At 58.0% G+C, this 23,786-nt stretch overlaps 1 protein-coding gene across 14 annotated transcripts in view; it reads left to right on the top strand.

Annotated features, from left to right (window-relative positions):
- The window catches only part of ABLIM3 (actin binding LIM protein family member 3), a 51,175-nt gene that overhangs the window by 15,574 nt on the left and 11,815 nt on the right, over positions 1–23,786 (top strand). For 13 of the 14 annotated variants that reach the window (XR_011741348.1, XR_011741352.1, XR_011741351.1 and 10 more), the window contains exons 2-7: positions 14,151–14,291; positions 16,716–16,899; positions 17,313–17,425; positions 19,947–20,073; positions 20,159–20,252; positions 23,532–23,619. Coding sequence is in view for 1 of the 14 variants with exons in the window: in XM_071814613.1 (XP_071670714.1) it covers positions 14,151–14,291; positions 16,716–16,899; positions 17,313–17,425; positions 19,947–20,073; positions 20,159–20,252; positions 23,532–23,619 (747 nt within the window). In the remaining 13 variants the exon portion in view is untranslated. The remainder of the gene's footprint in view (positions 1–14,150; positions 14,292–16,715; positions 16,900–17,312; positions 17,426–19,946; positions 20,074–20,158; positions 20,253–23,531; positions 23,620–23,786) is intronic. The other variant, XR_011741346.1, reaches the window with a different exon arrangement.

Below are 23,786 nucleotides of genomic sequence, written 5' to 3'. Positions count from 1 at the left end.
TTTCTGGCCAACTGAAACCGGCACATGGCAGAAGCTAAATGCTAACAGCTTTGGGTGAGACCGGAGCACCTCATCAGCCTGCACAGGAGATTCTCAAACCCTTGAGGAGCCCAGAAGGGGGATCTGCCTCTCCTGGGGCAGGGGATGGACCTGAGCCCATGGCAGCTGCCAGCAGAGGAGCGGGGAGGCTGCCTGCATTGCAGAGAGGGAGTTCCCTCCCTCTGAACCCACCTTAAACCTCTGACAGGTGGGTTGGGGCAGTGGCTGGTGGAGAAGCCTCAGATGCTGCCATGGGGCACTTGTCACTGCAGTTAGCCAGCCCCCGGCCACTGTGCTTGGGGTGGTGCTAGTGGGGGAACGTCCCCTTTGGGGTATCTGTTGACCAAGGGGCTGTGCTCTTCATGGCTTGTAAAGATGCTCTGTCCCGCAGGGTTCTACCCTAACTGCGGCCCCCAAGGATGGGGTGGGTGAGATGGACATCAGGCAGCAAGGGGCTGGTGGTGCGGTGTTTTCTAGTACTGTCCTGAGGATTCTGTGGGTCCGTGTGCTTGACCGATGCTTTGTCCCGTCCTGCTTTCTTGTACCTGAAACCTGTTGGTGGCCATGGGACTCTCCCTGGCATGGTGCTGTCCCCCACCACCCACACAGTCCTGGTATCCGCTGCATTGCCCTCTTGCCACCCATTTGTTTGACCAGGTGTCTTGAATAAACTCCATGAGTGGGGGAGATACAATCTTTTTATGACCACTTAAAGGCTCCATGTGCTACCTTTCACAGAATTGGAGCAGGGATCAGAGTAGATTAAGAAAAGTAATAAGCACCCTCTGTGCTGCAGGGACCCTGCTGAGCCCTGCTCTGAAAAAGGGTTTGCCCAGTTTCTCTAGGGTGGTTGGTATTAATCAACTGCAGGAGTATGTTTTGTCTCTTCTGACCCCATGGTTTGTAGGCAGTTTGGTTTAGCAGGGCTCTGAGGGTTTATGGCAGTGCCCTTCTTGCTGCAGCCTGGGCTGTGTTGCCCCCTTGCAGAGCACAGCTGATGAGATCCCAGTTTAGAAAGCACCTTCCCAGGATAAGAGTTGATACAGGAATTTGGAACCTGCTAGGGAAGCTCCTGATGATGTTTTGCCACCCATCCTGAGCTGTAATTCATCCCCTGGAATGGGAGACTGGCTGGGGGGTGGCTGGTCTTGAACCTTCTGTCCTGAGCATGGCTGATGGCATTGAGATTGCTGTGTAACATATACCCCTTCTGTGCATCCTAGTTATGGGGAGATTGTCCCCTCGGTGACGCCAGGGCTTGCTTTGCCAGCTGTCACCTCCAGTCCGAATTCCCATTTCGTTGCATTAATATCTATACAGTGTCTCTGGACAGAGATTTGATTTCATTTCCCTCCCTGGAGTAGAAGTAGTTAAAAATAGCAAATCCAACACCCCTCATTCCCTGGCTATGACGCAGTCTCCCAGGTTGGAGTTACAATGCCAGTGTGAATATGGTTTAAAATAAAACAAGCGAGTGTACTGCACTGTGTAGAATAGCAGAGCAAGCTCCAGCCTGGAGAAATGACATGGGGGAGTCTCTAGTCTTGTAACCTGTGACTGCAGACAGCAAGACTTTTTCTTCCTTGCAGTGCTTGTATCAGTCAGATAAATGGTGCTACACACAGAGTGGTTAGTGGAGTAATACAGGAGGTATTCAGCCCATCAGGGAATCAACCGATTGCAGAAGAAACCAGGAAGAAATTAGCTCGGTGCATGATGGTTTGGGGCTGTCTGTCTGGAGCATCATGTGCCAACCCCCTTGCCAAGTTGCTGGCCGGATGCTGAGCTGAGTGATCAGGCTGGAGAGGCGCTGGGCCCGGCGGTGCTGTGTTCTCTGTCACATAGCAGAGTGCGGACCTGTGGGCTGACCAGGTCAATCCCAGAAGTGGGTACCAGACTATGTGAGCAACAGTCTGCTGCAAGGTGGCTGGTTGCCAACCTGGCTCTATCTCATCCAACAGGGCTGGTTCTCTGATCTGGTATAGAAAATCCTGAATCCCCGCATTTTTCACTTTCAGACACTGTCCTAGTTTTAAAAATGCAGGCTCCTGGCTTGCTTTGTAATATTTTAAATATAGCATCCTTTATGTTTCTGATGTATGCACCATATGTTTTGAAAACTGCAACAAAATCCATTGGGCTTGTGGGTGGAGGTTAAAGGGAAAAAGCATTTCCATACGGGAAGCCACAAATACAAAACACAGCAGCAAACAGAAAATCCCTCCGTGCATCAGCCAGAAACAAGCTCCTTTCTGTCCTGGCTGTCTGTGTTCGTGCGAGGAACCAGCTGAATGTTTCCATTGTGTCGGCTCCTGTCCTGGACACCCTGGCACTGACTCCACAGCCCCCTCCAAGGCTCAGCCGGAGATGCCACCATGTCAGAGACCATCTGACAGCCCCTTTGCCTTTTCCCTTCCTCAGAAAGCCCCTTTGCTGACTTCTGGGTTGTTGGGGTTAATTTGTGGGTGTTGTGTGGTGGTGTTTTGTTTTTCTGGGTCAGGTCTGTCCTCCTAAAGCTTGTCCAGGCTGCCACGTCCCTGGCTGGTGGCAGTGGAGGGGACAGTCCCCCGGGCTCCTCGCGCTCCCACGCAGCACAGACTGCCTCCCAGCACTGAACGCAGCCTCTATTTAGCAGGACATTTGGCCTTGGCAAAATGACGAGCTAACTGTTTTCATCTTTTGGCCAGGACCTCAAGTTTAGTCTTTTCTACCCACGCACATCTGGCACCTCTTGATTCTAGAACCCAAGGGCATCCTCTTGCATGGACCCCACAAAACTGTCTGGCCTGGTTAGAGCAGAAAATAGCATTGTGTGGGTTGGGGCTGGGTTCAGCCCCAGCTGAGGTGTCCTCCTGCTGCTGGGTGAGCTGTTTGGCTGGCTGGAGCTCACCCACTTGTCATGCCTCATGAATAAAATCTGGGGGAGGAGATGGGCTCCAGCTGGTTTCTGGCTGATAAGTGGGCTGCATCCCCCAAGAACACCCTGCTGGGTCCCCTCCCCAGCCACCGTCACCCTGGGTGGGCAGGAGAGAGGCTGGAGTGGCCAAGGGCAGTGGTGGGGAGGAGGAGGCTGGTGGGACCCCTGTGGCCATCAGGTGGCCTGGAGCTCCTGCCACCTCCCTGCTTAGGGCTGGCAGCTCTGGTTTGGACCTGGAGGATGGGTGGGATACAGTGGCCACGTGTGCTGAGGGAGTGGGATGTCACGATATGGCCACGGTGGGGGAGAATGTGGGGGAGGCTTTCATATTTGTCCTTGTTCTGCAGCATCTCATTACACTGGGAATTTATGGCTGGGATGGTGTGTCACTCCATGGGGTGTGTGTACTGTGGGGATGGCAGGTCCAGCAGCAGGGTGGGAGGAGGCTGCTGCAAAGGATTTGGCTGCAGCATGGTGGCCTCAGGTGGTGCTTCTGCACCTGGGATCCACAGCGGGCCACCAAGAGCAGCCATGTGTCTCTGTGACATCTCCAGATGCCTGTCCCAGGGAAGTCCCCATCCAAACCCTGCTTTGGGACCCAGGCAGAGCTCAAGCCCTGGATGTGTGATGTGCTTGTGTGCAGGATGCACTCATCCGCCTCACGCCTCCTCACTCATACACAGTTTACTTGTATCTGTAGCAGCTTGGGCAAGATTTTTTTTTAAGCTGAACCAGATGTAAGGATGAAATCCCATCTTCAGCCTCTCAGCGGGGATCCCTTCTCGCTTGCCTCAAATAAACCTTTCCGCAGCCCAAAATGCTGATCTCAGAGAATGCTGCACATCTGCTGGGGAGGTGGTGGCCAGAGGGAGTGGTGGCAAATGCCGGCAGCAGGAGTGGCCCTGGTGCAGTGTCTGGGTGGTACAGGGCAGGCAGGGGATGTGCCCGGCTGCAGGATGGGGCTGGGATGCTGCGGAGAGATGCACACGGGGGCAAGGGGGCAGGAGTGTGTTTTGTCACCTCTTACCATGTCCTTGGCCACGTTATATTGGTTTTGTGTGTGAAAGGGCAGGTTTTGTACAGCACTGTAGGAGCCAGCTCTGACCTCTCTGGATGGGTGCTGCGAAGGCTCTGGACCTGGAGAGCCGTGACTCCCCTGGTGCAGGGCTGCGATGCACAGCAGCTCTCTGTGTCACCCTGGGCTTCACTCCTGCTAATTATTGCTTCATCAGACTGCCTAAATTGTGGCAGACTCTCTGAATTGAGAGACAATCCCTCAGGAGCGACCTGTTCAGGATTTCTGGGCCCTGACCCAGCATCTTCGCAACCTCCCGAGCGAAGAGCTGATGTGTGTGCGTGCAGGCATCTGCTTGGAGCATCCGAGTGTGTGTGTCCCCTGTGGTGGTGGGGAGAGGGAAGAGCTCTGGGCAGTGCATGTGCTCTAGATTCTGCCACTGGGGACGCTTGTTTGCCATCTGCATCCTCCATCTCTCCTTCAGCTCGCACACGCACGCCTTTCACCCCTTCTCCCTCCTGGCTTCCCTGCTCCGTTTTTCTGGAAAGCGAAGTCAATCGATAGTTGCGTGCTCTCCCGGGCAGCTCCGCGCAGCTCCCAGCCCTGCACCAGCTCGTTCCGTGCTGTGTGGTGCCCTGCCCGGCTGGCGGCTCTGCTCCGGCTCTGGGGCTGTTCTGCACAGCTTGGCTGGCTCCCAGATCACAGGTGGCACTGGGGCTCCTGCCCCTGGGAACTGCAAGCTGCTTTGGGACCAAGCCCTTGACAGCCCTGCACGTTCCATGAGGTGTGGCTCGTGGAACTAAAGCCACCAGCCACCCAAGCTTGGGGTGGAAGTGGCTTATGCAGGGACCTCAGTGTGGCTGTGGGGAACCCAGTGGAACTGGGATCTGGTCCAACTGTGTTGCAGTGATTCCCTCAAGCCCTGGAGGCTTGAACATCACCTCTTAGCTGTCAGGACATAGAGACATGGATCCCATGAGCTGGGGAAGGATTTCGCTTCCCAGCACTGCTAGTCCCAAGTTGCTGGTGGGGGCTTCGTAGCACTGCAGTGGATCTGGATAGCAGTTGGATAATCAGCTGCTGGGGAGTTGTACCAACAAGGAGCACTCCTGCTCACCCCAAAGGCAGGCTTGGGATTGCTGTGGTCCTTGCTGGTGCTCTGCTGAATGCAGGTTCTGCCACCTGAGAGCCTTGGCCACCTCCAGGCATTGCAGCTGGGGCTGCTGTGCAGACGGCTGCTGCTCCCCAGCTTCGCCATGGGGGTGGCTCCCCCTTCATGAGGCTGTTTTGGGACTCCTTTGTGAATCTGACCTTGTGGCAGAGTGAGATGTGCTCTGTGGGACTGTGAGTAGCTCATGTCCTCGCATAGGTGTTGGGAGGAAGAAGGAAAGTAGCTGCCTGGCTTGCAGAGGTGCAGGGCATCCTTGCTTCTGCAGGGGAAGGGAACAGGGGGGGCTGTTCCCAGCCATCCCTGGGCAGGACTCAGCACCAGGTCTCTGGCACCCAGGCTCTGCTGGGACGTCCCCTTCTGTTCAGCATAACACCATCCTGTGGGCTCACCACAGCTCCTGCCCTGGGCAGCCATGCGTTTCAGCCATTATTAATTAAAATGCAATCTATCCTTTCTCTTCCTCTCTCCAAGTCACCAAGAACTGCTAAAATATTCTCAGGGATAATAGGCAGGGGAATTAAATAGTTACTGTGAAATTTGAGCTGTGCCTTTTGGAGATTTATTGCCATTCCTGGAGCCTGCAATTCCCCATTGGGCACTACATCTCCAGCCCCACGTTTGGTGGAAATACCACGCCTGCCTTGGAGACGGGGCACGCCGTGTAAGATATACAGGCAGCTGCGGCGCTCCGCCTGCATGCAGACACGGTGCACCAGATGCTGGGGGATATCTTTTCTGCGAGCTGCCGGAGGGGCTGAGCTCCTCATCTCTGAGCTGTGTGGCTATTTGCAGCATTCGGTGTCAATTCTGGGATGCAGCTGGGGGCCCTGACGGGACGGTCACTCTGGGTGTGATAATGCATGTTGGGATGAGAAGAGCAATATGGCTTGTGGAGAGCGGCTCCCGGAGCGAGCGCGGTGCTGGGAGTGGAGATGGGCAGCAGCTGGGAGGGTTCTGCCTGCAGCCCTGAGCGCTGTGCCCAGGTGGGGGGACTGACAGGGGGTGGCCCCAGGCCCTGCCCTGCCTGTGGGGTGGGGGCTGCTGGATGCACAGCATCCACATCCCACACATCTCACATCACCCAGCTGCTTGGTTCCTCCTGCAAATCACTGCTGGGGAGCTGGGGGATGCGTGTGTGAGGTGGGGAGCAGCTGGCCCAGCGTGGGGGGGCTGAGCGTCTTGCAGGCTCTTCTTGGAGGGAGTGAAACGGGAGGAACTGCCTGGTGCTCTGTTAGTCATGGCAAAAATCCCTCCAAACGCAGTTTTGAAGGCAGCTTGGGCCCAGCACAGGGAGCCCTGCCTTGGGGGTCCTGCTTGCACCCAGCTTGGGGGTCTGTGGAGCCCAGGGCTCTGCTGGAAGAGGCTGCTGTGTCTGCAGACAGGCAAACATGCTAGAACCAGGCGTCCTGGCTGCAGTTGCAGTTCAAGGAGATCTTGTTGCCATGACAAGCTGTACAAGTATTATCTGGGAAAAAAAATACCCCAGCAGCGCTTGTTGGAGGCTGGAGAAAAGCAGCCAGTGTGCAGGGCACATACATAGCACACCAGCCGTGCGCTAATGTGGCTGCAAGCACGTGTGTTCAACTGCACACCTTAAATGCCTTCTAACACACGTTATCCTTCAGTATTGCACCCTCAAGACCTCCTGCCTTGCTCCAGGCCCCTCCCAGGCTCTGCACTCCCTGATTTCCCATGCACAGGGATGCACAGCCCCTTGTCCCCATGCAGCCATCCCGGCAGAGCCCTTGCAGGAAAGGGAAGGTGTTGGTGAAGCTCTTGAGAGAAACCAGCCTCATGGCTGTGGGGTGTCTGGGTTTTCCCAGCCTGTTAAGCCCTGCCTGGGCTCCTGCGCGGGGGCAGTAAACATCCTGCAGGCAGCACAGGCAGCCAGGTCAGCACAGGGAGACAATCGCTGGCTTCCTCAGCACTCACGTTTGGAGAATAATTTCCATTAGTGCAGCCAGAAACAAGCTATGCTGTGCAGGCAGGGTCCTCGCTGTTTGTTGCTCCATCTTTTATTTTCTTCCTTCTCCTTCTGTCCTCTTTTTTTTTCCTCCTCCTCTCCTTCTCTTTACTCTTCTCCTTAGTCTCCTCTGTGTTTTTGACCTCCCTCCTCTCTCTTTTCAGAGCCATAGCAGTGTGTGTCCCCCCCCGCAGACCAGGTCCCCCCAGCACATGGTCCTGCCATGCTCTTGCTGCTAGCATAAGGCTTTGCCACCCGTTTGGGCACCTTCCCCCATCACTGGCCAGCCACAGCAGCTGTTGCCACTCGCGCCTGTGTGACAGTGACAGTTTGCTGCCTCCTCACAGTTCCAGTTTGATATGAGCTCTGGGGAACCTCCCCAGCACTGGCTGCTTTGCTTCCCAGCACGGTGCTCGGAGCTTGGGGAGCAGAGCAAGAGGAGAGGCTGGTTCTGCCTGCTCCATGCGGGCGGCGCATGGTGCTGCCAGCTCTCTGGGCTGTGCTGACCCCCCAACCCCTTCTTTCCCCCCACCATCCTGACAAGGCAGGGCGCGACCCTCCGAGCATCCCAAGGTTCAAATCCACAGTGAGCCCCAGGTTGGGGGCTGGAGCGGGGCCAGAGCGTGCGTGTGGCACGGGGAGCAGCAAGGGTGCTGTGGGATGGGAGCGTGGGGCTGGCACCTCTGCCCGGCATCCGTGACCGACCTCTGCAAAGAAAGGACCTGCACAGAGTTTAGCTGTCGTTATCCTCTGTGACATCCAGCAATGCTCACGCAAGTCCTCCCCACCATTCCCAGTTAAAGGGGGCTCTGTCCCCACGCAATGCCGGTGCTGGCCCAGTGTCCCCAGCCCAGTCCCCCTGCCCACAACCGTGTGTCCTCGCCTGCGCTGGCATCTGCCACCCCAGCTCTGCTGGTTGCCACCCTCGCAGCACCCACGTCTTGTTTGTGTCCTGTGTCACGCCGAGGAGGGTGACGTGGTGTGGGGGAGAAGGGGCAGCGTGAGGCAGGTGGGAGCAATAATTGGTCATGATCTAATTAGGGGAGCCTATGGCTAGATTAGGAGTTGTGACACAGTGGAGGGCTTTTAGCCATAAGCTGCAGATGGCTCTGCCTGCGAGCTGGGAGAGGAGAACAGAGGAGAAGAGAAGCTGGCGTGGACTTGCTGGGGATTCATAATCCTGCCTGCACAGTGCTCCGTGCTGACTAACAGGACCGTTTTCTGATGGCTTGGAAATACCTGAGTGCATGGTCCCTGTAAGGCGGGTGGTCCCCACTGCTCCCAGCCCCCTCCAGCGCTGCATGCGTGGGCACAGCAAGGGGTGCAATGCACACATGGAGAGAAGCAGCTGCTCGGACTATCCCACAGCAGATCCGCGGTACCTGCTCTCAGCCTGTGCCGTTACTGGGAGCACCCAGCCCGCCCTGGTTTCAAAATGTAAATATTGATTAAGGAATCATCACACTTGTGGATTTTACTTGAGGAAGAGATCACAAGAGGAAATTTCTTGACCAAATATATGATTTTCTCCTTGATCAAAATTACTTCTGTCTGTGGAAGCTTAATGGAAAGCAGTGGCCGGCTGCCTGAGCACCGAGATGGCCACACAGATGTCACAGCAGGTGTCAGATTTGCCACGGGAGCTGAGCATCCTGACTGCTGGCCCCTTCCTTTATTTCAGGTGTAATTTGGCTGATCTTCCAACTGGGCTGCCGACATGGCAGGGTGCACATGCCCACATGATGCCCCTTACCCAGCTATCTACTTCTGAGAGCCCCCAGTGTGTTTCTCCACTGTTGCCTTCTCAGCAGGGAGCTGGGGTGGGCAAAGCAGCCATGGCACCGGAGCAGGCTCGTTCCTGCGTGTCGGGGTGGGCGGCAGCCCCACAGGACACAAGCCCATGGCACCAGCATCACGTGGCTCCAGGCCCATCCTTCCCTTCCTCCCCAAGGTGTTTTTATGGCTGTGGCCGAGCTCTTTGGCTGCCGCAGGACAGCAGGCAGGAGCCCTCAGCCTCATTGCTGATGAGAAACCCATATCCCGCAGCTGCTGGAGCTCCCACCCTTCCTCTCCGGCCGCCCTTGGGGCACAGCACAGCTCCTGCCTGGAGGGGAAATCCTCCCTCTCGACCCACGTGGGGCTTGGAGCCGACCAGGTCACCCTGCATTCCTGCTGCAGCAAGAGGATTTGGGGTGCAGGCTCCCGGAGCACCACCTCTTTCTTTTGCACCTCTTTGCTCTCCACCCCGAGCCCAGCACGCTGTGTCCCATCACTGGTGCTTCACCCCAGCCTCTCCCTCAGCTTCCAGTGCTTCCAGCAGAATTCCTTTCTGACCAGTCACTGCCGCCCATCGCCTCGACGCCTCCGGGGCTGGCACACTGGCAGGGCTGGGCTTCCTCTTCCTGAGCCACCCCAGCCTGCGCCACACTCCCAGCACCCTCCTCACCCTCTCCCAGTGCCACAGCATCAGCCCTTCCCAGGGACACGAGGGCACGGGGTCTGCCAGGCGAGCCCACCTCAGGGTTGGGGTGCCCAGCTCCCCTCACCCTCCCCGAGGGAGCCACATCCTGCATCCCACACTGGTCCCACCACCCCAGCGGGGTTTTGCGAGAGGATGATTTACAGCCGGCGTTAGCGCAGGGAGCGTGCAGAGCATGATGGCTGCAGGGAATCCGGGGCAGCGGGGAGGGGTGGGAGGCAGCAGCTGCTGGAAGGGGGCTCAGCCCGCGGAGGTGTGAGGGCTCCTGACAGCATCCTCTGCCCTGACACGGGCTGCTGCTCCCCCTCACCTCCCAGCATCCACACCCGCTCAGGTCTCACCCGGACACACACCCCGCACCCCCTGGAGCTGAACCCCATCCTGACATCCACAGCACCCAGTGGGGATGTCTCCCCTACACACAGTCAGTACCCACTTGCTCGCACCTTGCTCCATATGCCAGCGCTCAGCCCCAGCAGCACCCCCAACACCCACCATGGCTTCCCACAGTGGCACCACCTCTCATTATTAATTAAAGGATGAATGCTTTGCTTTTCCACAGTCCCCTTCACCTGTGGCTCTCCAAGCATTGTGCAAATATTAATTACTGGTAATTAATTAGATCAGGCCTCCCCATACCCCTGTGGAGATGCTGTCTCGTCAACATGCTGATAACAAACACAGCATCAGGGCAGGCTCTCGGAGCTGGGTGGGAGCTTCCAATTACCTGTCGCTAATGATGCAAACCCCACCTTCAGCAGTTTCCACCTAATTGACCCTCCTGGAGGGCTGATGGGCTGAGAGAGGGAGACAGGAAACCAGCAGGACCTGGTCTGATCCCAGTAAGGGATGATGGATGGATGGATGGATATTTATAAATGGCCCAGGTGTCATGCTCCCTGTAGTTTGTATTCCTGGAAACTTGGCTCTGGTTTGCTGCTGGTGTGGAATGGGGCTGGGGTATGTGGGGATGCCTGGGTAGGAGGTGGGGGGCGCAAGCAGCTGGTGGGGCTTGTTTTGTGTCAGCCTTTTAGCCTTGCGCCACTGTTTGGGGAGGTACCCTGCTATTTGTATTGGTGTTGAGCTGCCATCCAAGGTAGATGGGGATCATTTCCCAGCATCCCACACTCTCCCGAAGGGCTCAGTGTTTCAGAGGCAGCGTAAGGGTTCAGCATTCCCCCACCCTGCTGCTCCTTGGCGGAGGGCTGGGATGCTGCGCAGGAAGAGGACAGGAAGGCAAACAAGGTTGTTGACCCTCCCGAAGCGGAAGGTGGGTGTTCTGGGAATGAAGGAGGGGGATTGCCCAGGGACGTGCAGCAGGAACCTGCACATTGCTCACTGCAGCATGGCTTGGAGGGTCTCCTGGGCAAGGTCCCTCTGTCCTCCTGGGGAACAAAGATCCTCTACGCACCCTTGGGTGTTGTTTTTGCAGGCACCATCTCTCCCCCAACCCAAGACACACACTCGCTTGCGTAGGGTGGCTGCTGTATGTCCCTGAGACTGTGCAGGGTACCGATCCCTGACCGGAGGTGCCACCTTAATCCGGATCAGCAGGAAATCTGCTGGGTGCCCGTGCAGCCCCACAGCAGCTCCTGCCTGCGGCCACAGCGGCTCCTCGGGCTCTGCACATCAAACACCAGCTGGGACATGGGGACAGCCCTGAAGGAGCCTGGCCCTGGGCAGCCCTGTGTGCTGCAGTGTGGAGCACAAATGCATTAATTTCTGAACAAAGCCAGCTTAATTTCCCACTCTATCAGCAATAGCAGAAGCAAACTGGGATGAGATGAAGGCATTCCTTGGGCAGCTCTCACCCCCTCGCCCCTACTGCTGTATCTCAGCCTGCGAGGCCACTAATGCTACTTATATTATTACTGGATTATTTTGGTGTAATGAGCTTTGCCCTGCTCAGCTGTCCCTCTGCTCAGGGGTGTTGTGATGTGTAATACTTCCTGCGTGAGGCCACGAGGCAGGCAGCTGCCTGCTCAAAAACAAGCAGAGCCCAAGCAAAACAATGCATTTATGTTCCCAGAGCAAAATTCCAGCATGGGCCGGAGGTTAATCACAAATCAGGGAGCTTTTGGCTTAGTGCTGGACAAAGCGGACAGGCGGGAGGGTGATGGTGCCCTAAGCCGGGTCCTGACCCATCTCCATGGTACAAATAGGAGCAACCATATCAGTTTCATCTCTGCCGGTGGTGTAACGCTGCTATGAGCATCTTCCATCCTCGACTCCCTTTCCCTCTGCCTCCCCACCCATCAGACCTGCCAGTGCAGGGCTTGGCAATGTGTTGCTATGGACACCAAGAAGTTTCCCCTAGAGACCAGAAGCCCGGAACAAGTGATGCCTGCATTTTCTGACATTGATTTTTTTTTTTCTTTTTTTTTCTGTTATTAATGTTTGTTTAAGTGTTGATTAATTCCCAGCTTTTCGCCCCGCCTCCCTCCTGCTTTTCCCTCCGCGCTTTGTGGATTGCCGTGGCTGTGTCCCAGGGCTTGGCTTCTGCTTTGTTCTCGGCAAGGGTGCAGGCGTGGGGTGCGTGGGAGGAATTTCAGTGCTGTAACTCTTGCTCTGCTGGAAACCCCTACATAAGACATCCCCCATCTGTTCCAGATCCTGGTGGGGTCAGGCCTGGGTCCCCCAGGCTGCTGCAGGGTTCATGGGCACCCACCAGCAGCAGCAGCTGCCGCAGGAGGTCCCGGACCCCTCGTCCCAGGCCTTGTGCCCCCCTGCAAAACATGCCTGCAGAAGCATGTGTCAGGACACCCTTCTCCCTTCACAGGTGTCCATCATATTTGGGACCTCGGAGTGGTTTGGATCTAGACTAGTTAGCGTCTCTTCTGGTCTGAGCTCCCTGACTCCAGTTCTGTAGCTCCTCTGCTGGCCTCCCAGAGCTCTTGGCCTGCAAGAGCGTGACCAGTTGGAAAGTCCCACCAGCTCTTGGAAGTTCACGCCAAGGCTGGAGCATGAGCTTTGCAGGGGTCTGGGGTGGGACACTCACAGGAAAGCACCTCGGCTTCCCTTGCAGGCCCCAGGTTGGGCTTAGCAAGGCCAGTGGTGCCCAGCAGCCCCCCAACCGTGGGGGACGGAGCAGTGGTCAGGGAGGATCAGCCCATTTTCCCGGTGCTGCACGTCCGCAGAGCGTGTCTCTGGGCACTTGGCGTACGGGATGGGCTTTTACTGTGAGACAGTCTCAGTGTCATTTTGACTCCTCTTTCTTTGCTTTTGAAGCTAATAATGGGTTGTTTCTGTTCCTGCTCACATGATCCGCCCCGCGGTGAAGGAGAAGCCTCTCTGATGAGTGATCTCCTCTGTCCTGTGCCCCTTCCTCCCTGCTTTGGAAGGAGTTCACATACCAGGTTTCAATCAGCTGCTTCTCTTGTTCCTGGGAATTCAGTTCAGTGCTGGGTCAGAAAGTCTCTGGTCCGTTGAAATTCTGCCCTTCACTGCTCGGGTTGCCCAAATTGCAACTCCCTCTCCGAAATCTTGCGGCAAAACAAGCCCTTTGCCGCTTGGCCCCTGCCTGCAGCGGTCAGCACGGTGTCGGTCAGCACGGAGCTCTGGCGAGCAGCCCGCGCGCCTGCAGGTGGGGCAGGGGAAGCAGGAGCTGCTCTTTAAAATGTTTTCTGTGTGCATTTGGGGATTGCGCTGAGACAGCGGACAGACCCCCTGCTCCGCACGGTCCCTTCCCCAGAGCGTGGAGCAAGGCTGCAGAGCAGAAGCCCTTCATAGTGGTCGGCAGAGCTGCTGGAGGGGGATGAGGAGTGGAGGTGAGTCCCAGGGCTGTCTGCAAGCAGGAGAAGGTCGGCTCTTGCCCCTGGCTCCGGGGAACCCGTGTTGCCCTCCCCTGCAGCCCCTGGCTCAGCACAGAGCCTGCACGCGCCGCGGTGCCGCTCCGGAAGGAGCAGCGGGGCTGGGGTGCTGCTCCTGGCCATGGAGGTGAGAGTCCCACCAGGGCCAAGCGCCCAATTGCTGTGATGTTTGAAAGCTCCTTGAAAAATGGCTTCTTCATCCAGTTCCTAACCAAACAAGTGGAAGCTCTGAAAAAACAACAGTTCCTTCCCGTGCTGCTGCCAAATCAGTGCTGGCTGGTGTGTTTCTGAGCAGGTCAGCAGCAAGTCAGGACTGCCCGAGGGCTGAGTGGAGCAGAGATGGTGGGTAGGTGGTCCGTGAATTGTCCTTCTGCAACTGCTTAGGGACAGGAGAGCATCTGGGGATGGCTTTGGGATGATGGTGACCTGGTTGTCCATGCAGGGACAGGGAGCAGCGCCTGGGCACAGCACTTAGGACAGCAAACCTGTGAACCAAATGTGGGTAGCAGCTCTTTTGTGGGCACAGAGAAATCCCGAATCCAGGCAGGGATGTGCACCCAGCTCAGAGTCACTGGTGCCATGGGCTCGGCTGTCCTTTGCCCTAAGCGATGGCCTGGTGTCTGGCTGCTGTGTCACGGTCACTGGAGGGCTCTCCTGCAGCTGCCCAGCTGAGGTCAGTGCCATGGCAGCAGGCTGGTGTCCTGAATGCTAACAGACCCTTCCCCTCCCTCGCTCTTCTCTCCCTCCTTTCTGTCAGCAGTTCCCTATCAGCAAAACCCCTACACCCCTGGGAGCAGCTCCACCGTCATCCAGTGCTACCGCTGCGGGGACACCTGCAAGGGCGAGGTGGTGCGTGTCCAGAGCAACCACTTCCACATCCGCTGCTTCACCTGCCAAGGTAGGACGGTGCTGCCCGAACAGCTTTTGGCCGCGTTGCCCAACGACCCTAGGTGCAGTCTGGAAAGCAAAAGGCTGGTGACACATTTGCCTGGGCCACAGAGATGTGGTCACAGGCTCAGGGTGGCAGCTTTGCGCAGGGGTGGATGTGGTGCGGGTGGGGAGGTGATGGCACAGGGCCGGCATGGTGCAGACAGTGCCCCTGCGAGATGCTGGGGCCGGCAGGCTCTCAACAGGGGTGCTGAGACCTGGGCACGGTCACTGCCCTCAGCCTGCCTGCATGCCAACAGCCCATGCTGCATCGGTCCCAAACATACCCACAACCCATCCGTGACCTGGAGGGGCCACCGTGTCCTTCAGCCACCTGCCAGCCCCTACATGGAGAGAAGGAGGTATTGCCAGCCTGGCAGAGAGGCAGCGAGGTGTGGGAGACACCCGAGTGGCTCCTGAGGGTGGGCAACAGATCACTGCTGCTCACACATGGGATGTGACTGAGGGGCTGCAGGATGTCACTGGGGCTCAGCAGAAATACAGAGGGGTTGCTCAAATCCTCCCTGAGCACAGGAGGAAAGCTACGGAGCTGAAAAAGCTAATGGCCCACAGCTGATGCTGAAGGGCTCCTTAGCATGTTTATTAAAGCAGCCGTTCTCAACCTGCCTGGTGGCTGCTTCTGTAGGTTCTAAAGCATCCCATTACCAGGGATTTTTAAAGGTCTCTGGTTTTTCAAGCTTCCAGCACCTTGTGCTAAGCAGGGCATGAATCCCTGTCCCCTTGGCCGTGCTTTGCTGCTTATCCCTTGGGAAAAGAGGGTTTGGCTGCTGTGGACTCTTCCCCTGGGCTGTCACCAGCCCTGCTGCAGCCCTGTCCCCCATGGCATGGGCAGCCTTCAGTCTCTGGGAGGGGTTTGAGCCCCAGTTTGCCCTCAGGGCTGACCCACACGTGTGGGGCACTGTGCCCAGCTGGGACCTGCGGGATGGAGCGGGAGCTGCGAGTCCAGACAAAGAGCTCAGGCAGCCGCCAGCTTCAAAGGGGCCAGGAACCAACAGGGAAAGCTTGGCAGTGCTGGCTGCCTGATTTCCAAGTGAAAGGGAATAAATAATGAGAGGAAATCCTCCTGTCTCACCTTCCAGCACAGCTCTTATCCCCTGCCACCTCAGGCTGGCTGCTCCCATGCCAGCCCTGCAGCTTGTCCCCTGATGTGTCCCCTGGAGCCTGGCATGGCTCCTGCAGCCCCTGGGGATGTGCCCCAGGTCCCACAGCACACAGGGTCCAGACCTGCCATGTTTTTCCTCTTGCTTCTGCTTCCCGATGCTGTCCCAGAGCTGATGGCTTGTCCCTTGTCGCTGACAAGGAAGCACTGGCAGGCTGGTTTGGAACAGTGGCTGCTGGCCCTGTACCCTCTGGCTGTCTGCCCATTGCTCCAGCAGCTTTGCCGGGGGATGCTCAGTGGGAGAGAAGCCCGACTGTGCCCTGGGAGGGTGCAGGTGAGGTGTGCAAGGACAGGACAGAGAGGTACTTGGTGGGGGTGAAGGGTAAAGCAGGAACCAAGGTGGGCTGTGCCAGCAGGTCCTCAGTTGCTCTGTAGTTCCCTGCTCCACCCTGTCACCTGGCAGGACAGGTGATGGGCATTGTGCAAGGGCCCCAGGACCTGATCCCTCTGCCACTCCTGAGGTGCATTCCAAGATCTGATGCTCTCGAGGTCTCTCTGTGGATGGAAAAGACGTAGGAGGGAAATGAAACTAAGGGCCAGGGCTTGCTGCGTCTCCTTGGATTACTCTGATGGGCTGTGCACCACCCACGGTTCCCACAGCAGGGCAGGAAGCGGGGTTGGGCTGGACACCTATGGGAAAACAAGCAGTGAGAGCACCAACCCCAGCGTGTGCCAGGACCTCTTCCCATTAGGGCACAGCTTTGTGTCTCGCCAGGGAGTGGAGATGGCTCATCATGGAGAAGGCCATGTCCCAGGGCATGGAGAGCTCTCCCCCGCTGTCCCTAGGGCATGCCTGGCTCTTTGCTAGTCCTGTTCTTGGCTTCCTGACACTGTGAGAGTGTCAAATAGAGGGACTGAGCCCCATCCAGGTGCTGTGGGTCCAGGAGGGGATGTCTTGGGCCTTCTGGGATGTTTGTGCATGGTGAGTGGGGTCTGCAGGGGTTCCCTTTGCGGTGCTGGGGTTTGCTGTGGGAACGCCCAGCCCTCGCTGGGCAGCACCATCCTGCACCCCACCGCAGCCCAACACTGACATCTTGTGGTGCTAGGGAAAGGCCCCAGCCCATCTGGTGGGAAGGGAAACCCTCAGAGATACCTGTAGAAAGCTGTGTCTGCAAGGGTGCCCTGGGACTGAGGAGGAGGCTCAGAGATCCCGGCTGAGCCCTGGGGCTGGACCTGCCCGCTGCCCCGTTGACAGGTGCGTGTCCCCCCCTGCAGTGTGCGGCTGCGACCTGGCCCAGTCGGGCTTCTTCTTCAAGAACCAGGAGTACATCTGCACCCACGACTACCAGCAGCTCTATGGGACCCGCTGTGACAGCTGTGGGGACTTCATCACTGGAGAGGTCATCTCTGCCCTGGGGAGGACCTACCACCCCAAGTGCTTCGTCTGCAGCACCTGCAGGTGAGCTGAAGCCATGTCCAAGGGTGCGTGCCCCCCCTGCAGAATCACTGTGCAGCCCTTGGCCATGCACCAGGGAGGGGGCTGTTAGTCAGCCCGCAGCCCCTCATTCCCCACTCAGCACCGCAGCAGGCACCTCCTCTGTGTTTTCTTAGTGGAAACCCTTGGGAGGCAATGAATTTGCTCCAACCCTTCCCTTTGCAGCCTGGGGACCTGCCTTAATGCCTGGCTCAGTCCTCCTGCCCCAGCACACATGCACACTCGCTGCTTCCCCTTTTAGCCCTTGCTCGGAGCCCTTCTGCTCCCCAGTGCTGTGGGTCCCGCTGGCCCCCGGGGATGGAGCTCACAGGCAGCCCCAGGCACTGCATGGAGCTGGAGCGAGTGGTTCACACCTCCCCACCTCTCCTTGGCCACAGGAAGCCGTTCCCCATCGGAGACAAGGTCACGTTCAGCGGGAAGGACTGTGTCTGCCAAAACTGCTCCCACTCTCTCATCAGCACCAAACCCATCAAGATCCACGGGCCAAGCCGTAAGTTGACTGCTCTGATGTTACGTGATGGCTGCAAGGAGAGGGATGATGTGCCCTTGGATGGGACGATGGGACGGGCTTTGGGGAAGGAGTGCAGCGCTGCATGGCGCCATGCGCGTTCATGGAGGTTTCGGAGGAGGAACAGGGTAGTCCTGTGGCCCCTCCCAGGATTGCAGGTCACTGCTGGTTTCGAAAACTCCCTTGGCCTGTTTGTGACCTGTGCAGGTGCCACCGCCCCCGTGGGTGCTGTCTGGGGCAGCAGGGAGGTTTTGAAGCTCAGTTTGCTCTGAGGCAGTGCCCAGGTGTTGTGTCCAGCTAAACCAAGGTCTGTGTCTGAGTGCCAGCCCCAGGACCACTCATGTGGCTTTCCAGATGGTGGTACTCACTGCCTATACCAGCACTGAAAAGGCTTTTTACATTCAATCCCTTATGCTGATGAATTTAAGCTAAAACTCAGCAAGAGCAATGAGCAGTTTCTTTTGAATGGATTTGGCCTTGGTTTTGATGCCGGGTTGTTCCTTGGGATGCCCTCTCTTCATGCCATTTTCCTCTCCTCGGGCTTTGCCCTGCCAGTCTTGCTGCTGGCCCTCCACCCTGGGCCAGTGCGGAGCATCCGATGGGTGCTGTGCTTGCGGGGCTGGCAGAGCATCCCTGCAGCACGGAGCTGCTGCGTGCAGGGCTCGTTTCAGCCCGTGTCTGGAACGAGAGGACTGCAGCGTTAACGTCCATGCTTCACTGTCTGCCATATGCCCTGTGTTTGCTGCTCTCGGGTCCCGGGGGAGCTGTCTCAGCGTGGTGCCTGGGCAGGTGGCAGAAGGCAGGGGGAGCCGGGAGCTGTGCCACACCGCGGTGCCCAAGCCCTGCCATGTCAGCAGCTGAGCTGGGGGGGCTGGGCGAGGGCCCTTGGTGCTGCAGCTCAGCAAGCCCTGGAGCATCAGTGCCTGGACCTGAGCCCTGCAGCCAGTGCCAGCCCCAGGACCGTGGTGTCACTTGCGGTCCTTGTCAGCTGGTCAGCATGGTGGCACTGGTGGTGGCTATTTGAACCGAGTAATGGGTTGATGCTGATGGGTCCCTGGGACCCCCCCAGACTCCTTCCCCACAGGTATCACCATGGCCTTGGTGCAGCTAGGGGACACGGCAGGGTTTGAATGAGCCCCAGCCAGAGGACAGGGCTTCCCCCACCTTCCTCCATCGGCACCCCAAGCTGCCCAAACAGCACCCGCTGTCTCCCACAGCAGGGCAGGGGAAGGGCAGCTGCACACTCTGCCTTCCTTTCCCTTCCCGTTCCCTCGCCACCCGCACTCCTCCCTGGCCTGCAGCGTGGGTTTGCCTGAGGGCACCGTGCTTTATTCACAGGCAGCCACAGGCAGTGGCCAGATGAAGCCTGCTGCCTGTGTGTGCCCCTTGTGGCCCCGGGTGGCTCTGGCAGTGCCACCCAGAAGGGGTGGCGGGGGAATTGTGCCTGCTGGAGCCCACACTGGTGCAGTCTGCAGGGAGGACATCCCTAGAAGAAGGATGATGAGCCTCTCTCTCCCTGCAGCCCCAGCCCTGCGAGCAACTCAAAAACCAGCAAGGACCTGTGTGAAAGAGGGAATGGATCCAGGCTCAGTCAAGCTGGCCAGCCTGCTTTTTGTCAGGGCTCAAAAATCCTCCCCCTTTAGCATTGTCCAGGAGGCAGGGACTTGATGGAGACCTGCCTGGGGATGGGCTGAGCGGAAAAGCCTGCCTGCCTGTGCTGCCTGCCTGTGCTGCCTGTGCAGTGCTGCTGCAGCTCCCTGGTGCTGCGAGCGGAGAGGGAGGTGGCAGGGAAGGGGTTAAGGAGAAACCCCATCTGGACAAACCTGCTGCCCAGGGGGAGAAGAGGACAAGGAAGAGTCAAGGTCAGGGCTCCGTGGCCCATGTGCTTCCTGCTCCCAGCCCTGATGGAGCCAGGGGATGTGGGGAAGGAAGGGAGTCTCGTAAATACCGCAGCGGGGCGGACGTGGCTGCCGGAGAGCACAGCCCTTCCTCTGCTGCGCTCGCTGCCAACGCCTCCCACCGCTCCCACCCCGGAGGGAGTCCCCTGGGACCTGCCGGGGCAGCGTGGCCCCCACAGCCGACACGCTTGCCCTGGATCAACCTCACTGCCCCGGCAGGGAGACCTGGCACTGTGGTGGGTGCTTGGCCAGAGTGGCTGCGTGCCAGTGGTGCCTCAGGGGTCCCAGCTCCAGCAGGAGGGTTTCCTCCTGGCTCCTTTGCTGGGAACAAGCAGAGGTGCATAATTCCCTAAGGAATGATCCCTGAGAGGCTGCCCCTGGAGTGGTGTCAGGAGCAGGGTGTTCATAGTAGCAGCATCCCCTAGAAAAGGGGGTCATCTGGGGCAGGGCTTTCCTCTGGGTGTGAGGGGTGTGCCAGGTTGAATGTCTGGGTGCCTTGGCACGGGCCAGCAGATGTGGGTGTTCCTGCCACGCTGCCGAGCCCCCTGCCAGGGAGCTCTGGTGGTCCCACACTCCCCCCTCCTGCCACTCTTCTGTCCCCCCAGACTGCGCAGGCTGCAAGGAGGAGATCAAGCAAGGCCAGTCCCTCCTGGCCCTGGAGAAGCAGTGGCACGTCAGCTGCTTCAAGTGCCAAACGTGCGGGATCATCCTCACCGGCGAGTACATCAGCAAGTGAGTGTCACCATCCTGAGGCTGCAGGGAGGGGGTGCCCAGCCCGGCTCACCCGCTGCTCACGCCCCTTCTCCCTCTCCCAAAGGGACGGCATCCCGTACTGTGAGTCCGACTACCATGCCCAGTTTGGCATCAAGTGCGAGACCTGTGACCGGTACATCAGCGGCAGGGTTCTGGAGGTGAGTCCTGGGGCTGTGGCCATCCCTGTCGCCACAGGGACGGTGTGTGTCATGCCCAGAGGTGCATGCCTTGGGGAGGTGGGGGACTTTCATCATCCTGTACCCTTGTCGTGCTGCCCTCGGTCTTTTGCGGCCATGGCTCATCCTGCACAGGTGTGTGGACACAGTGTGACCACCTCCTCTGGAGGGTGGGAAGGGGGCAAGGAGCACCACCATGCAGACCTTTGGAAAGCTGGCTTGGGTACTGGAGCTCCAGAAGCAGCCAGAGCATGCAGGGGCCTGGATGTGCTGGTACATGTTCCCAGCCCAAGATGCGGGGACAGTAGCCTTAACCAGGTGCTGCAATGGGCAGCTCTGGAGTGTCCCCACCATGCTCACCCCAGCCTGCTTTCTGAGCGCATCCCTGTGCAGGCAGCCTGCCTGTTGCCTTGGAAACACATCCAGCACGGCTGCCCACTGCAGAGCCCAGATGAGGGGCTGCAGCACCCTGCCCACAGGCAGCCATCCCCATGCTATGTCTCCAGCCTGTTTCACTCTCAGCATACTGAGAAGTGGTCACCCCCTCTGGTCCTGCTGTCTGGGCTGACCTGAGAGCACCAGCCTGGCCAGTGAACCTCTCCTGAAGCTGGACCTCGGTGCCAGGAGCCCTCCAGCATCTTCCCTCTGTTCAGGGAGCTGCCTGTGCCTGGGAAGGCTCTCTGCTGACTCCAGGTTTCGGCAGCAGTCCCAGCACTGACTGCTGTGAGCTCAGCACAGCAGCGGCTGCCCTGGGCCAGCTGCCCAGCGTAGGGCCACTCGATCAGCAAATGTCTGAATGGAGCAGGGGCTCCTCTGACATTGAATCCCTGTTGCTGCTCCCCCGCGTAGTCCGGTCCCCAATAACCGTGTGCCAGGACAGAGCATCCTCAGCCTCCCCAGCATGGCAAGCAGGCTGGGTGTTACATGGGGTGGGAGTTCTGGAGGGGGGACGGGGGCTGAAAGGAGCCCCAGGGGACCTGGGACCCTGCCCCGGCGTCTGTGCTGGCACCCTCGGGCACCGCTGCCTCTGAGCCACTTGTTGCACTGCTCTCGGGTTTTCCTCTCTTGGTGCAACCATAGCAGAGGCAGGACAAGCAGGGGATGCTGCTGCATGTCTGAGGGGATGGACAGAGAGCAGCTCTGCAAGGCATGACAGGCATGGGGCAGCCTGCTGGCAAGCTGGAGGTGGCCCTGGGGTGGTGACAAGGGGACAGCGCTCCCTGCTCCCCCTCACCTCCATCTCCCTGGCTCCATCTCTAGTTCTCTCTGCCTCTCCCATGCCCTCCATCCCCAGCTCTGCTTTCATCGGCGCTTCCTGGCTGGAGGGGCCAGCCAGCTCTGCCCACCCATGCCAGGCTGTGGGGAGATGCTGGCTGAATCCCATGAGATGCTCTGGACAGCAGTCAGCTCACGTTAGCACCTTACCTGCTGCACCCGTGCCCGGGCTGGGAGCCCTCCTTGAGCAATGGGACTTGGTGGGCTGGAACTAACACGCTTTAGCAACAACATCCCCGCGGGCAGAGCCGAGGTGTCACCTCCTCGCAGGCACTGTCATGGAGCTGAGAGGAGTGTAGGGTTTGGGTGTTGGAGGGCTGTGCCAGGCGAGCATCATGTAATCTGCAGGTACCCCTCACCACCCCACAGCCAGGGCTGAGCTCATGTTCCCCACCCTCCCTGGATACGTGCCTGCTCACAGTATTGAATGATCTGTAAAACCACAGGCTTTAATTGTCTTATCTGGCAAAGCGTGAAATAGAAAGGATGCCTTTAAATAATTTTAGGTCTTAAGGAGCCTTCTCATGCTATCCCAGCAGCTTCCGGGCTGTGCAGCCAGGCTTGGATGATTAATGAGTCTTTAGGGGACCCCAAGTGATAACGAGCAGGTCTCTTCCCTCCCAGTCTTTCCCAGTCTTTTACGAGCTGTAATATTAACCAGTATAAAAGGAAAGAGGTTTGTGTGTGGTTCGGAGAGTTGTTCCTTGAGGAGGAGTGGTAGTACTGAGATGTTGGGTGGTTTTTGGAGAAGGTCTGTGTCGAAATGGCGGTTGGCGCTGTGCTGGTACAAACCTCTGTGGGAGCAGCCAGCCCCGCTCCACGTCCACACCTCAGGCTGCAGAGCATTGCAATGAGAGGAAGAAGGGTCCAAGCTCTCCCACTCATCTCTCCTGCCTACCCTAGAACTCTCCACACATTTTTGGCATAAACCGGAGAGGAAAAACTGCTGGCTGCCACCTGCACCCCAAGGGCATTGAATTCCAGGTTGATCTTTACAGGCGATCAACTGGCAGATTCTCGGTCTTCCTTGCAGCAGATTTTGCTGTTGAACCTCCCTGTTTCAAACTGGCTCCAGCCCCCTCTATCATAACCCTCCCCTTTGTCAGCCAGAGCCTGGTCTTACTTCTGCTGCCTTAAATTATCCATTCTCTCCTCTTGGGTTATTATGGGAGTAAAATGTCCTTTGGGGTCGATCTCTAACAGTGCAGCCCAGATTCCTCCTGCCCTGAGCCAGCTCCTGCCTCCCAGCCCAGAAAACGAGCCTGTAATTGAAATGCTAGCAGACACTTCGAGTGGAAACAAGCTACCAATTAAAGCTATTATCCCTGTCAAAGAGCAAAGGGAGCAAGCAGCCCATCTCCTGCTCAGCCGGGGAATAGCGCTAGTGCTGAAGTTTGAGCCTGGTTTCACAGAAGGAGAAAAGTTGCTTGGAGGCAAGGGGCTGGCGATGGTCACCCAGGGGATCTGGCAGCAAGACAAAGCCTGCGCTTTGTGAGGTTTGTCTTTGGGGACCTTCTTCTCCCTTTACTGCTTCCTTGCTGTGACACCTGGGCCAGATTTGCTGTTCCTCTTCGCACCTGTAGAGGGAAGGAGCTGGTGCAAAGCATGACTACTTGGCTGAGTGTTACTGCAGTGGATTGTGGTTATTTCCAGAGTCCAAGGACAATTTATTAGGGGTGAGGTCTGTAGGAGTACCTTGTTTGGGACCTCCTAGCTCTGCTTTCCTGTGTGTTGGGCTATTCAAAGTGAGCAGCAGGTTCCCAGTCCGGCTCCTAGTTCAGCAGGTCAGGAGTGGTAGTGATGAACTGGTCTCTGGTTTTCTCCATGCGTTGTGGCAGTCGCCAAGGCCACCCTGGGCAGTTTGCTCCGTTCACCTGGTCATGGTCTGCAGCAGCCAGTGCTGCCAGGGCCGCTCGCCCTCAGCTGTGAGCAGGTTGCCATGTCCTGCCTTGCTCAGGGACCCCTTTCCTCTGCTCACCCTTGCAGGCAGGAGGGAAGCACTACCACCCGACCTGTGCCAGATGTGTCCGCTGCCACCAGATGTTCACAGAAGGAGAGGAGATGTACCTCACAGGTAGGGATCCTGCTGCAGTGAGGAGGGACCAGCGCTGCTGTGTGGAGCTGTGCTGGCTGGGGGGCATTTGGGGCTCAACTGCTTATTGTGCTCCGTGCCGAAAGGGTCCCCCTGTGCAGCAGTGCCAGAGACCCCTGGCCTCTGCAGCCTCTGTGCTCTTCCTGGGC

Source organism: Patagioenas fasciata, chromosome 14 (assembly GCF_037038585.1).
Source record: "Patagioenas fasciata isolate bPatFas1 chromosome 14, bPatFas1.hap1, whole genome shotgun sequence".
Lineage (NCBI taxonomy): Eukaryota > Metazoa > Chordata > Aves > Columbiformes > Columbidae > Patagioenas > Patagioenas fasciata.
The sequence above is the reverse complement of the archived record's forward strand: the minus strand, read 5'-3'. Positions and strand labels throughout refer to the sequence as shown.